The sequence below is a fragment of the Penicillium taxi genome (assembly GCF_028828555.1).
Source record: "Penicillium taxi strain IBT 34144 chromosome Unknown utg000004l_segment0_segment0, whole genome shotgun sequence".
Lineage (NCBI taxonomy): Eukaryota > Fungi > Ascomycota > Eurotiomycetes > Eurotiales > Aspergillaceae > Penicillium > Penicillium taxi.
Window position 1 is genome coordinate 5,137,112 of NW_026643206.1, and position 14,559 is coordinate 5,151,670.

The 14,559-nt window shown below is 48.4% G+C and overlaps 4 protein-coding genes across 4 annotated transcripts; all 4 read left to right on the forward strand.

The window, feature by feature from the left end:
- Positions 1-1,710: 1,710 nt before the first annotated feature.
- Positions 1,711-3,472, forward strand: sebA (putative C2H2 transcription factor (Seb1); the record flags this gene model as incomplete). The annotated part of the gene is made up of 2 exons (XM_057209437.1): positions 1,711-2,248; positions 2,370-3,472. 2 exons carry the CDS (start codon positions 1,711-1,713, stop codon positions 3,470-3,472), a joined length of 1,641 nt encoding a protein of 546 aa, XP_057063211.1.
- Positions 3,473-4,736: 1,264 nt separating this feature from the next.
- Positions 4,737-7,007, forward strand: N7495_006787 (diphthine--ammonia ligase family protein; the record flags this gene model as incomplete). The annotated part of the gene is made up of 1 exon (XM_057209438.1): positions 4,737-7,007. One exon carries the CDS (start codon positions 4,737-4,739, stop codon positions 7,005-7,007), a length of 2,271 nt encoding a protein of 756 aa, XP_057063212.1.
- A 274-nt stretch (positions 7,008-7,281) lies between these two features.
- On the forward strand, positions 7,282-10,059 carry N7495_006788 (putative phosphatidate cytidylyltransferase; the record flags this gene model as incomplete). Its single annotated transcript, XM_057209439.1, has 2 exons — positions 7,282-7,846; positions 7,943-10,059. The coding sequence occupies 2 exons, from the start codon at positions 7,282-7,284 to the stop codon at positions 10,057-10,059; spliced, it is 2,682 nt and encodes an 893-aa protein (XP_057063213.1).
- Positions 10,060-11,061: 1,002 nt separating this feature from the next.
- atg1 (serine/threonine protein kinase ATG1) lies at positions 11,062-13,999 on the forward strand (the record flags this gene model as incomplete). The annotated part of the gene is made up of 3 exons (XM_057209440.1): positions 11,062-11,187; positions 11,259-13,788; positions 13,854-13,999. The coding sequence occupies 3 exons, from the start codon at positions 11,062-11,064 to the stop codon at positions 13,997-13,999; spliced, it is 2,802 nt and encodes a 933-aa protein (XP_057063214.1).
- Between the last annotated feature and the right edge of the window lie 560 nt (positions 14,000-14,559).

Consider the following 14,559-nt stretch of genomic DNA (forward strand, 5'->3'; position numbering starts at 1 on the left):
CTCTTACTCCCTTACTCTAACTATCCTCGTCATTGCTGAATCAGACAACGTATGTGGCAATGTAGATTAAGTCTTTGTGTTTACTCAGATACCTTAAGTTATAATCTAGTTAGGGTTAAGTACCTAATGACTATCGGACCGTACTCCAGTTAGATGAAATAGAATGGTGGCACGGCCATATCGCCGAGGAACATGACTTACCCGTTTCATATGATGCCAGCCCAAAAGTACGTAGGTACATGACTCCAGCCAATGCCGACAGTTTCATGATCGAGGGACGTGGTAGTACAGTCGCCACCGTTGATAGCCTTTCAAACAATACCAATCAAACAATATGGGGTTTATTTTTCAATTTAGTCTTAGCTGAAAGGTGTAGAGTCAGTATCAGTTACCAGACTCAACCAGAGCCACTGATACTACTGCCCACGATGATCTTGGTGAGATCCACGTCGATCGTTGGTTCTACACTGTAAAAATGACGGAAGACGGGATAAACGTGGGGCGTGAACACACTGTCTTCCTTCGTGTGTGCACACTATGTAATTAGCATTTAGAAAATAATAATTATAAAATTAAATAAAATATAAATTAAATTAAATAAAATAAAATAAAATAAATGCCACTGCCCCACTGTGTACTTAATGCTGACCTGATAAGAGGTGAAAATGATTGCCGCTGTCACCATTGCCCCTAGTCCAATCACTGATCACCTCGTGGCCACACCACGCAATGGCCTCATTTTTTAGTCTTTAGTACGAACTTGGTTCGCGTATACTACACCAACCATAGTGATATTTATTAATAACACAACACACACAAAGCTGAAATACTACATAGTAGCAGACTGTTATATTAGAGGGTATACTACTATTCTATTCTACTATTCTATTTGACTGCTATTTTAATTGCTATGTACTATCCCAGTTCTACTCGGAGTACAAGGATCCACTAGCTAACAGGTCACACTCCACAGTGTCTTTCCCAATCCCGCCCCAGACTGTGATACTTTACACCAAAAAGGAATTCTCCATTTCTATTTTATTCCCATTTTAATTCCCATTTTAATTTACTATTTTACTATTTTCCATTTTCCATTAAATTCTATTTTTTTTTTCTATTTTATTTCACCAAAAATTACAGTTTCCAGGCCCACACTGAGTACTGAACTGTAGAGGTTAGAAGATCACTTTTATCCACCGCTTGCACCCTTTCCTACTTCCTTTTTCTTTCATACTCCCAGCCCATATCGGCCCTGACTCTCTTTTATTTTTTATTTATATTTTTCTTCATTTTCATTTTCATTACCCAAGTCTCCACTAAGTCTGTTAGACTCTTTTGGGTAAGGGAGCTTTTTATCATCTTATTTCCAACTTATTCTCTCTTTACCTCTCTTGTCTATCCGGTCCCTGAAGAGGATCCTGTCCTTCCTTATATATCGACATATCGACTGAAACACGAGGCTTTCCGTCCTCAAATCTTTTTACCTCATTCTAAATACCCTTAATCATCCCTATTCTGGTCTATTCATTCTTTCTGCTTCGGCAAACAACTAAACACCATCGACCACATACTTGCAACATCAACTCTATACATCCCTAATACTCGAATCTATTACGATTCAACCCTTAACACACAGGTAAATCATACATATACCGAACGTGAAGTATTCATGGATCATTAGAAATTGACATTGAACATAGATTTTCCACAATGGACTCAACATACATGGCTCCGACTCCGGTCCACCCATCTTTCGCATACTACCAGGATGCAGCTTCACAACAGGCTCACTATGGCCAACAACCAGAGTTGTGGTATTCACAAATGGAGTACCAGCCTCGGGTCATGGAGCAACCAATCTACTCAGCTCAACCTCCCATGAACATGCACCACTTGGCCTTCCGTCACTCCCCCATGAACATGACTCCCATTGCTTCTCCTCAACCTTCGCAAATGAAGCCCTCCATCATTGTGCAGCAGGATTCTCCCTCCTTGATGCCTATTGATACTCGGTTTTTGGCCCACCACGAGATGTACGCTTTTCCTACAACACCGCCGCTGTCGTCATCTGGAGGCTCGATCAGCAGCCCTCCCTCCGTCAATGGTGCTCTACTTACCCCCATCAACGAGAGCTTCTTTGCCTTTGAGAAGGTCGAGGGTGTGAAGGAAGGTTGTGAGACTGGTGTCCACACCGAGATTCTGGCTAATCCTGAATGGTCGCGTTGCGATTCGCCTCCCATGACACCTGGTAAGTAAAATAAAATATACAATTGAGAGACGTCAAAAGTTCTTGCATGCAGATGGTTGCATAGAATCATGCAAGGAGTAAGAAAGATTAAAAAAAGGTCGAAATACTAACCTTGGAACAGTCTTCATCCACCCACCTTCTCTGGCTGCTAGCCAAGATCTTCTTTCTACTACATCTTGCCCATCACTTTCTCCTTCTCCTTCGCCTGTCCCGACTGAATTCCTCACTCAGCCTCAGTCTTTGACTGCTGAACCTTCAGGCCCTAACTACTGTGACCCTCGTCAGTTGACGGTGGAGCCTATGGTAAATGTCCCGACTCCTCAGGATCTGCCTCCTCTCCCCACTCTCGCCTGTGGAGAGGAGGTGTCTCATGCCGTGGTCAGCGCGTCTGTGACCCTGCCATTGAATGAGAACCCATCTCCTTCATTCAATTCTTCCAGCGAAGACCCTCTCAGCTCTCTCCCAGCCTTTGACAGCTTCTCGGATCTGGACTCGGATGACGAGCTCACCCGCCTGGTTGATTTCCACCCCGGCAGCAACGCCGTCTACGTAGGTGACAAGCGCCAGCGTGTGCAGCAGTATCTGCTCGAGGACGACGGATTCCTAAGCGAGCACAGCCTTGAGGATGACGACAACGATGTTTTCGTTCCCTCAGCTGCTCCCTCCTTCGAGTGGACCGAGTCTGCCCCGTCCCAGCCTGAGACAGAGGAGTATGTCGAGGAGATCAAGACCAAGAAGCGCAGCAGCCGCAAGTCTGCCCGCAAGAACTCCAGCTCCGACGACGAGACCTACAAGAAGTCTGTCTCCACGTGCCACTCCGAGTGCGCCTCTGACTCCACCGACTCTGAGCAAACTGCCCCCGTCTCCATCAACCGCCGAGGCCGCAAGCAGTCGCTGACTGAGGACCCTTCCAAGACCTTTGTCTGCACTCTCTGCTCGCGTCGCTTCCGCCGCCAAGAACACTTGAAGCGTCACTACCGCTCCCTGCACACTCAAGACAAGCCCTTCGAGTGCAACGAGTGTGGCAAGAAGTTCTCTCGCAGTGACAACCTTGCTCAACACGCTCGCACCCACGGCGGTGGCTCCATTGTCATGGGAATCCTTGACACAGCTGATTCAATGTACGATGAACAACATGACTCAAGTTCAATGAGTACTGTCATGTACGAGTCTGCATCATTGAGCTCAGAACGGCCTGCAAAGAAGCGCAAGCGTGACTTGTAAAGCTTTTTCATTTCTAAAAACGCTACAATAAGCTTGCGATGACATTTCTCATGAGACCAAGGAGCTTCCTACTTGCATATATAATCACATACATTATTCTTCGGCCGCGGTCATTGCCTCGACCGCGTCTTGATTGGGTTTGGCGTCCGGGCATTTACAAACTGGTGTCGGATATATTTTTTCATCGGTGTGCACAAAAATCAGGGGACAGTCGGGATTCCCCCTTGTGCAAATGCATTTTTCATTCTTATATTTTTCTTGCTCGACGAGAATCGGAGAAATACTCCAAAAATGCCTTAACGGAGGGCCGGTTTTTCATTTCGGGTTTGCTTCAATCGGAGTCCAGGCAGGACAAAAATGAAGAAGCAAAATAGAGCTGATGGCAAATCTCGAAATACGAGATTTTTGATGTTGATTTCCTTTTTTCCTTTGTCACTTATTTTCTTTTGTTTTTCATCTTTTTTCTCACCTTTTTTTTTATTATCGCTTTTAACATTCCACCTCTTCACTCGAAACTGGACCAACACGTTCGAGACCGACATAGTTCGGGTTTCTATTGGGCTTTTTTATTTTATTTCTCGACTTCGGTGTTCCCCCGTTGTTCTCTGTGAATTCTTTTAAACCTTCGATTCCCTTTCTGTTTCTCTGACCGTTTCGTTCAGCTGTTGTTTCTTGTCTATTTCGATGTAATACCGTTTCTTTTTTTTTTCACACCTTTCTTCCTCGCTAGTCATCCTTTCTGCCCTTCTGCTTCTATGTGCTGGTCACAATTCGTGTATAAGCTACTTGTTGTCACTCATACCCCCTTCTTGTATTGCATTCATTGCCCTTATGTGTTGGCTCCAGGTCATATGGATCCAATGTGGATCTAGCAACATCAAATTACAAGCATAATTACTTTCTACCTATTACTGAAAACTGTAGAGCAATAACTAGGTACAAACCTTGAAAAATGTGATGTATAACGGCTTATACGCTATCGACTTCTCATAGTTGAGCCGGAAATCTCATCCTGTGAAGGTTGTCAAGTTTAGATGAAATGACCTAGGTACTGGATGAATTGAATCATATTCTCTAAAATTGCATTAGGCTGAGTCAATTCTACTTAATTTGTTTCCAGTTTCTAAATACTAAAGAGTCCTGAGCTGAATACTGTAGTTATCGGTTACTGTGTAGTCCGGCTTATCATATCAACATCGATAAGCAGTGGGGAGACAAAAAAAAAGGGCCCGCAGCACAACACCTTCAACAACATACAACCAACATGTCACAATCACAACAACCAGGACTAAACGTCATAGCCTTAATATCCGGTGGTAAAGATTCTCTCTACTCTATCCTACACTGCATCCACAACGGCCACAAAGTAGTCGCCCTAGCGAATCTCCACCCGCAAACAAGAAACTCATCGAATCCTTCCCAAGAAGATGAAGACATTGACAGTTTCATGTACCAAACAATCGGCCACAGCATAATTCCCCTCTATGAAGAAGCCCTCGGTATTCCTCTCTACCGTGCGGAAATTAAAGGTGGTGCTGTGGATACGGCCCGCATATATAGACATGACGCGGCAGACCAGGCCGCCGAGCTACCAAGTACCGAAGATGAATATGAAGACGAGACTGAATCTCTGGTTCCGTTGTTACGCCGTGTTATGAAGGCTCATCCTGATGCTAATGCTGTCTCTGCCGGCGCTATCCTGTCTACGTATCAGCGCACCCGTATCGAGAATGTCGCTGGGAGACTGGGTCTCATACCACTTGCCTGGCTATGGATGTATCCGTCGCTGCCGGCGCCTGTTGAGCGGGATGCAGATGTGATGGCTGTGATGCAGTCGGGGCTATTGGAGGATATGGCTGCTATCAGGTGTGATGCGAGGATCATCAAAGTCGCCTCTGGTGGGTTAGACGATGGGTTTTTGTGGGAGAATGTTTCTGGCGAGGGAAATGGCGGACGGGCGCTAAGGAGACGGGTTCTCAAGGCTATGAGTCGCTTTGCTGCGCCGGAGGATATTAAGGGCGCTGTGCTGGGTGAGGGTGGTGAGTATGAGACGTTGGCGTTGGATGGGCCTGCATTTTTGTGGAAGAAAAGAATTGAGATTTCGACTAGGGACACTGGGTCTGCGGAGGGTGGTGTTGCTTTTATGAAGCTGAAGGATGCTAGAGTCGTTCCGAAAGATCTTGAGGTTGCACCTCTCAGGCCGGCTGATGTGAGGAGGCCGATTTTGCTAGATGAGAAGTTCGTTGCTGCTTTGCACGACCTTCGATCAGTTTCTTCCAGTGCGATGGAGTCCAGATCTCATAAATCTACTGGGCCATCGCCTGATTGGTCTATCTGTGAGCCTCGTCATTGCCAATCTGAGAAGACATGGACAATCGCAAATATCGTTGCGCCTGAGGCTGGTCCTGGCGCTGGTGACCAGATGAATGCAATTGTCGACAAGGTGCGATTGGCCCTGGGGGCAAGTCCTCGTTCTACGGATGATATCGTTTTCGCTACAGTGTTGCTCCGATCGATGGGCGATTTCGCATTGATGAACAATGTCTACAATTCCTTATTCAAAAAGCCCAATCCCCCTGCTCGAGCGACTGTTGCATGTGGCGACGCACTCCCGTCTAATGTGAAGGTGATGGTCTCATTTGTGGTGGACAGAGGCGATCGAAACCATCGACAGGGCCTGCATGTGCAGTCCCGATCATACTGGGCCCCGGCGAACATTGGACCCTACTCACAAGCGATTTCCATCCCGATCCATGACCAAACCAGAGTGATCTATATTGCAGGCCAAATTCCTTTGGAACCGGCCTCCATGGAACTGGCTACCAATGAAAAATCTTGGCTCGAGAATTATTGTCTACGGGTCGTATTGGCCCTCCAGCATTTGTGGCGCATTGGCGAGGCCATGCAGGTGAACTGGTGGCTGGGCACTGTGGCATTTGTGACTGGTGGAGAGTACATTGAGACTCAAGCCCGGGTGGCGTGGTATCTGTGGAAGAAGATGCATTCTCGTCCGGAAAGCGCCGATGATGATGATGATGAGGGCCCACAGCTTGATGCATGGGATATCAAATATGGACGTCGGTCAGAGGAGCTAGTGCCTGAAGCTGTTTCCTCCACGTTGCCTAACTTTAATGTTCTGGACGAGGAAGCTTCGACTACCATACCACCATTCCTGGCGGTTCAGGTTGACGAGCTTCCCCGAGGTAGTGATATTGAATGGCAAGGTCTGGGAAGCCACTGTGAAGAGGCCAGACTGGAAAGTAGTGGCGAATGCGTTTCCACCACCACCGTTGGTAGATACAGCTATCTTTCTGTCGAGATTGAAGGCGATGATTCGCATGACCTGCAAGAAGGTCTTCGCTCGGTAATAACTAGTCATTGCCAAGGCCAGGGCGTGTCACAGATGGTGTTATACACCACGCAATCTGTACCGGAGGATCTCTGGATCGGACAGATTGTTCCATGTCGATCAGTATGGGGTATGGAAGGAAGACAACTAATAGCGGCAGTAGTTGTGCAGAAGGAAGTTGTATAGTTACATTTATTACTATGTGGATCAATACAAGTAAGGATGACGATGTTGCATACGCAAGAGAACCATGTGGTGTGCATGTGATAAGCAAAATCCCTTCCGTTTCCGCCCCGGTAAAAAACATCCTTCCAAGTCGACTGTTCTTTATATTGTTTCAATGTTTTGAAGGACTTCATTTCGCTGTTTTAATACCCTTTTATAATCTTTCTTACCTTAATACTCCCTCCATACCCTTATTCGCTCCTCCATCAGGGATGACGTACTCATTAGTTTCAACATGAGAACACCGCGGGGCCAGGGGGAACAGAAACAGACCGAGCTCGAGCTCCCGCACGGCAATACGTCTGCCAACAGCCTTGATGAGACCATGACCAATGATCTACGAAACTTCAATCGCTCTCCCCATCCCTACCACCGAAGCCGACACCCCGTCTCACGAACGCCATCGGAGCAAGGCGATCGCCTCCAGCCCCAGGCCCATAACTCAAAGTCCCCGCGCACGCCTAGTGATAGTGGCACGGAAGCGGACGATGAGAGCACGGGGATTTTAAGAGGTCTGCCTGCGCCGCCTATCCGGCCTCGAAAGGGACTGCGGTCTGGTGCGAATAGTACGAATGCGGCTGATTCTGATGCCTGGCTACCTTCGCTGCAGCCATGGCCATCATTCGTGCGGACTACTCGAGGGTCACAGCGCAGCTCGGAGGAGGAAGCTGAGTGCGCCTTAAGTAAGACTTTACAGCTTCGGCGGAAGAGGCGGGTTGAAATCTTGCGGCGATTGCTGGAGACAGCGTTACTTTTATCAGTGGGTGCGGTGACGACGTTACAACCAGAGGCGCGCGAACGTGCATGGGCTTGGAGAAAAGGTATGGCGAACCCATGGAAGAGGAAGAAAAGAGGTGTTTGATTTGTCAGAAATTATATTGATTTTGTCTCTGCAGAGCTCGCCGCCCACGGCCTTTTGGTCATTGGCTTGTTTTCCGCATATCCCGTTCTTCTTCGTATCTCACAGAGTCGGAGTCTACTACGATTATGGCCTTCCAAGCGTCCCTTCTTCTCAATTCCAACCAGCTTCGACCCTGCTCCTCTCCTATATCCCGTTTTCATTCCAATTTTCGTCTCGCTCTCGTTGACGCACCACCGCGCGGCGTTTCTAATACCAAATATCATTCTCAGTCTCTCATCTCTCCCATCGCCAGTCATCCCCCTCCACCACTTGACGCATGGATTCAGTATTACCCACTGGATGGTGACGCTGGTGCCGGCGCTCGTCTCTGAGCACCTTTCTTTCGACACTACAATCCTCAAGCCTCTCACGCTCCGCGGATGTGATGCGGAATTGCTATTTCTTATTTTTCCTTTGCATCAAGCGTTGATACCCACTTTAGACTTTTTGTTGACGACCAGCATTCTCCCCGCGGAGCTACAACTCTTGACGACTGCCTTGATCAATTTGTACTTGTTTGCGAGCTCGCCCCAGGCTGAAATTCTGAAAGCTTTGCTATGGCTTGGTGGGCTTTGTATATTTGCTTCGTGCCGAAACATAATGCGATGGGAAGTTGCTTTGGCTCGCATTCCCAGTTGGAAATTCCGCCGCTCCATCAGTAACTCGCCATCTCCTCGCCAATTCCTGAATTTGATGGACCACCGATTGTGTCAGAAGCTGAGCAGAACTGGTGGTTCAGATGAGCCCAATTCGGACAGTGATGGTCCCGGTAGCGTACCCGTGTCGCGCAAGACCAGAACCACTCGAGAAATGCGTGGCGCAACGCAGCCCGTGTCCGCCATTGATAATATAACCACAGAAGAAGCTTTTGAGAAGTTTAGTCAAAAGGGCCATCGCCGCCGGCATACCATATCTACCTTTGACGATGCACTACAAGAAGAGAAGCGAATTCGAACTACGCCAAGTGGTCGCCGAAAGAAGTCGATGGGCCCGGACGTTGTGTCTTTCCTGTCGTTGACTGCAGTACAGGCGCAGGTTCGCAAGTGGCTGTACGCCTTTTACGTCTACGCCGTGTCACTGGCCATAATATTCGGCCCGATACGAAAGTACGTGGCTGAGAGGGCGCTGCAGGGACATGATCCATTCGGCTGGGCTGCAGGATATATGCTGGGCAATATATCCGCCTTTCGACTATGGGCGCTTATGTTGAGCCTCGAATATTGGGTTGATCTGCCGGCCCGGCCGGATGTGACCATGAACACCGCTTCTTGCGTGCTCGGCCGGATGGAACACCTGCGTCAGACCAGTTTTGGGCCCGCGAACTCTCGTCTTTTGATTGCGACATACTGTGTCGGTGTGTTGGTAACGGGCTTGGCCGTGGTATTCCACCTCAGCTCTGTGGTTGAGGTGGATACACGGCGCAAGGTGTTTCACGGTATGATGGTGCTTATGTTCCTGCCCACGATCTTTGTAGATCCGACATTTTGTGCTTTGGCTCTAGGATTAGTACTTTCTATTTTCCTTTTACTGGACCTCTTCCGAGCGTCTCAGCTTCCCCCCATATCACGTCCGTTGACATATTTCCTTGCCCCGTATGTCGATGGGCGGGACCACCGTGGTCCCGTGATCATCTCACACATCTTCCTGCTTATCGGGTGCTCTATTCCGCTCTGGCTATCACTATCTAACCTCGACCGCAATGACACTGGTCCTTGGATCGGTTGGGATGTTCCTGTGCGGGATGTCAGTATGGTTAGTGGCGTTATTTGTGTTGGGATGGGAGATGCAGCGGCTTCTCTAATCGGTCGTCGGTTTGGGCGGCTGAAATGGTTCTGGGGTGGTGGTAAGTCGCTTGAAGGCAGTGTTGCCTTTGCCGTGGCTGTCACCTGTGGATTACTAGCGGTTCGTGCCTGGCTGATAGTTGGGGGATGGGCTGTGGAATCAGCAGCCACCAAGGCGGACTACTCCACTCGATTCTGGCTTTTGACGATATGCAAGGCCATGTTAGCGGCTTGTGGGACTAGCGCCACTGAGGCAATCCTCACGGGATGTAATGATAACGTGTTGGTGCCAATAGTGTTGTGGCTGTTGGTACGGGGACTGGGTGTTTGACCTGGATCAGTAGTAAGCCCAGTGCTTGTTGTGTGTATAACCAAGGACATACCTGTATATATCTACGTTAGCTTTTCATAATGAATCGAGGTAGTATTCCAGGATTCGTGAGAGTGACGTGGTCCACCCTCGATAAGCTTCTTTTCCCTTATCGCAACCCGCACTGATCGTCGCCGATCTTCTTCTAGCTTATCGCGATTAATCGATAGGCACTAGTAGTCATCTGCATGGAAGCGACCCCTTTCCCTCTTTTCTTTTATTTTCTACATCTTCTTTTTTGCCTTCATCCATTTACCCTGTTAGATCTAGTCCATCTAATTAAACCTGATAAAATATCTGGTTTCCCTGGCCCCAAATCCAGTTGGACCCACGCCGCCCTGCTGACCGCTTTCCGTCACTCGTTATCGTTGGCGGTCACACCCCCTCACGGTCCTTGGATCCAGCGTTTCCGCCCTTTCAATCTATCACATCATCTGGATCGACCATTAGACACTCTCTTCTTCCCACTTTGAATTTACTCTTCCTGTCTTTCTCCCCTTACCCCATTACCATCTACCCTCTTATTCTAATCAACTTATTTCTTTTTCCTCCTCTCTATTCCTATTCCCTCGTCCAATACACCATCACTTCACCGCTTTCCATACATTTGGATTAACGAATCGAATACGCGTATCCTCCTACTCTTCCTACTCCTTCAACCCCTTTAACAATACACTCCCAAGTCGTTACTTACCTCTCATCACTTCTCACGCCTACTATTTAGGCCTTCCCAGTTGGCCTAATTACGTCGTTGTACTCTCCAACGCCTCCATACCAGCTCTTCTACCCTGATACCTACAACTTTCTCATTCATCCCGGCTCCCCTGATGGGCCTGTACCTGTGCTGGTTGCCTGCATTACTTCAGCGGTAGTTGTGGTTGAAGAGGTGTGGTTGGTTTTCCATCCTCCCTCAAAGTTTTGCGGTGAGGTACGGGTTGTGGTTGTCGTCGCTTTATCACCATCATGACGACGCAGCATACACGGAGGCCTAAGGAGCCTCCACGCTCTGAGATGTCTATCGGGCGCTACACACGACTAGATGAGATTGGTCGAGGGAGCTTCGCGACAGTCTACCAGGGTGTTCATACGGTGAGTCATCTGACGAGTCATATTTGCTTATCGCGTTCAAGGTCTTGCATGCTAATCATGTCCTGTTACAGAAATCCCGTGCTTTTGTCGCTATCAAGTCAGTAAACCTCTCCAAGCTCAATAAAAAATTGAAGGAAAACCTTTCCTCCGAAATCGATATCCTCAAGGGTCTCCACCATCCTCATATCGTCGCTCTCATCGACTGCCATGAGTCAACATCAAACATTCATCTGGTTATGGAGTACTGTGCTCTCGGCGACTTGTCATTCTTTATCAAGCGTCGAGAGAGCCTGGCCACACATCGCTTTACCAAAGACATGATTGCAAAATACCCTAACCCAACCGGTGGTGCCCTGAATGAAGTTGTTGTTCGACATTTCCTCAAGCAACTTTCTAGTGCATTGAAGTTCCTTCGGGATCGAAATCTCATACACCGGGATATCAAACCTCAGAATCTTTTACTTTGCCCGCCGGCTACCTCTTATCGGAGCGGGACACCTCCAGTGATTCCATACAAGGGCAGCGACAATTCATATGAACCGGTCACTGGCATAATGTCGTTGCCGATGCTCAAGATAGCAGATTTTGGCTTTGCTCGATCCCTCCCAGCCACCTCGCTGGCAGAAACATTGTGTGGCTCCCCACTTTACATGGCCCCTGAGATACTTCGATACGAAAAGTATGATGCCAAGGCTGACCTGTGGTCAGTTGGCACCGTGCTATATGAGATGGTCGTGGGACGACCTCCATTCCGTGCTTCCAACCATGTGGAACTTCTGCGGAAAATCGAGAAGGGCGAGGATCGAATTCGATTTCCCGACGAGAATCCTGCTTCTGAAGACATCAAGAAGCTGATTCGTGGTCTTTTGAAGCGAAACCCCGTGGAAAGACTGAATTTCCCGGAGTTCTTCAGCAATAATGTCATCACAGAGCAGATTCCTGGGTTGGTGGCTGACGATATACCTCAACCAGCTAGGCGGCTTTCTGCAGACCTTGCTCGCGGTCATACTCCTTACCAAACGGAGTCTCGATCGTCGCAGCCTGCGTCACTGGATTCCCGGGGTAGCAACTCCCCTCGTCTGCCAGAGCACAACCAGCAGCCTATGACATACCCCCCGCCGCACAGGCCATCCGCACATCGACAGAATTCTGGGAACTCACCTATTTCTTCAGCGATTCAGCGGGTAGTAAGTGAGAGCCGAGCTCATCGTCCAAGTGCAATCAGCAACAAGACAGCCCCCGGTCGACAGGAGCTTCAGGATCGCAGCCCTACCAAAATACGACACAGTCTCCCGGTTACATCGAAGCTGGCAGAACGCGCGAGTGCCCAGGAGGAACGCGACCGAGCCGCCCAAGATGTTGCCTTTGAAAGGGACTATGTAGTAGTTGAGAAGAAAGCGGTGGAAGTAAACGCATTTGCTGATGAATTAGCAAATAGTCCACGTATTCAAGGTGGTTTTTCTCGACAAGCCGGTGGTGTGTCTCGACGTGCGACTACGCTGGGATTGCCGACAGTTTCGTCTGGGAATTCCAAGGCCATGCAGGTTGTTTCCACTCGGTCGCGAGCAGACTCAACGGCACATCGGCCACATTCATATGAGCGACGATATGGACAAAGCCCGACGTCTGCGACATCGGCAATTTCCAAAGCGCTAAATATGGCCAGTGGTCGTCTGTTTGGATTCTCCCCACCATTAGCGGGTCTGACCAAGGGTGGACGGTCGCCACCGTTGGCCTACAACCCTTACCCGGCATATCATGCTCCTAACGCAAGCTTGTTGCTTATTGGTGATGGTACTAAGGGCTGCCCAGGCGATGAAGATTATCGGGCAGTCCAATTTATTGAAGAGTGTGCTACTCGCAGTGACGTTGTCTACGGATTTGCCGAAGTCAAATACAAACAGCTTATCCCATTGGCACCTTCAGCGCAACTCGATCCATCGACGAGGGCCAATGTATCAGGCGACGCTGATCCCGAGGCAATTGATGATGGGCTGACTATCGACGTTACCGTCATCTTGTCGGAGGAAGCATTGGTTCTGTACGTGAAAGCCTTAGCTCTATGTGCCAAGTCGATGGATATCGCAGGAGCCTGGTGGTCGCGAAAGTATGGAGATGATCCCTATAGTGACTCTCCAACAAGAAGCGATAGCTATGCCGGTACCAGAGTCAATCAAATTGTACAGTGGGTGCGAAGTCGATTCAACGAGGTTTTGGAGAAGGCGGAGTTTGTGCGCATGAAGCTCCTTGAGAGTCAAAAGCGACTGCCACCTGATCACCCGAGCCACCCTGACAATAGATCCGTCTTCTCTAACATTGCGACCTTTGGCTCGACCGATGTCATCGTCTCTCCCGGCGTTACGGCTGAGAGGTTAATGTACGATCGCGCACTCGAAATGACTCGATCTGCGGCCATCAATGAGTTGACTAGTGAAGATCTTACCGGATGCGAGATGACTTACATCACTGCCATTCGCATGTTGGAAGCAGTCCTTGAGGATGATGGGTCGCGATCCTCCCAGACAAGTTCAAGAACGGTGCCCGGCGACAGAGTATCGATGGAAACCCTAATTGGACAGGACCGGGAGGTTATCACGAAGAGTGAGTCCTGTTCATCTGACCTAAACCCCCCTCTGTGATTCCAATGCTAACTAATTGTTCTCTAGTGCTCTCCACTACGCGTGCCCGTGTCTCCTCTCTTCGAAAGAAACTGAATATTTTGTCGAAACGAACATCAGCACCCACGCCTACAACAGCTAGTGGTCGATTACCACCGTCTAACTTAGTCACTGGTGTCACACCACCTCGTTGATCGAGAGTCTCGACCTATTTTTACATCAATAGGCCTTTTTTCAATAAACCCCAAGGTTTATTCAGTTTATTCTACATAAGCCTGGAATTATCCTTCGTGTGAATCCTTTGCTCCGTTTTGATCCCCAAGGAGATACTAACATTTCTTCCTTCTTTCTGCTTTCCAACCTCATGTGCATGATCTCAATTCTTGTGTAAAGTTTCGTGCACTGCCATATATCCCTGCACTTGGGAGAGGAGTTTTTTCTTCTTATCTTCTTATCCTTTCCTCTATCTTCTTTGCTGACTATTTTTCATCTTTTTATTGGTTTCTGGCGTTCTAACTGGCATGGTACACAGAATGGACCTTTTCTTTTTGATGATTGTTGCGTTTTCTCAGAATTCAAAGCACGGATTAGGGAGTTAGGGACATGGCCATGGATGGAATGGAATTCCAAATTCATGCAGATTGATTGGACGAGAGGTGGTGATATCTACTACCTAGAGAATTGCATATTTTTCCACTCGAAGTTTCCTTAGATGGATACGTAGATATTCACCTGGTTTACCTAATAGACCCTT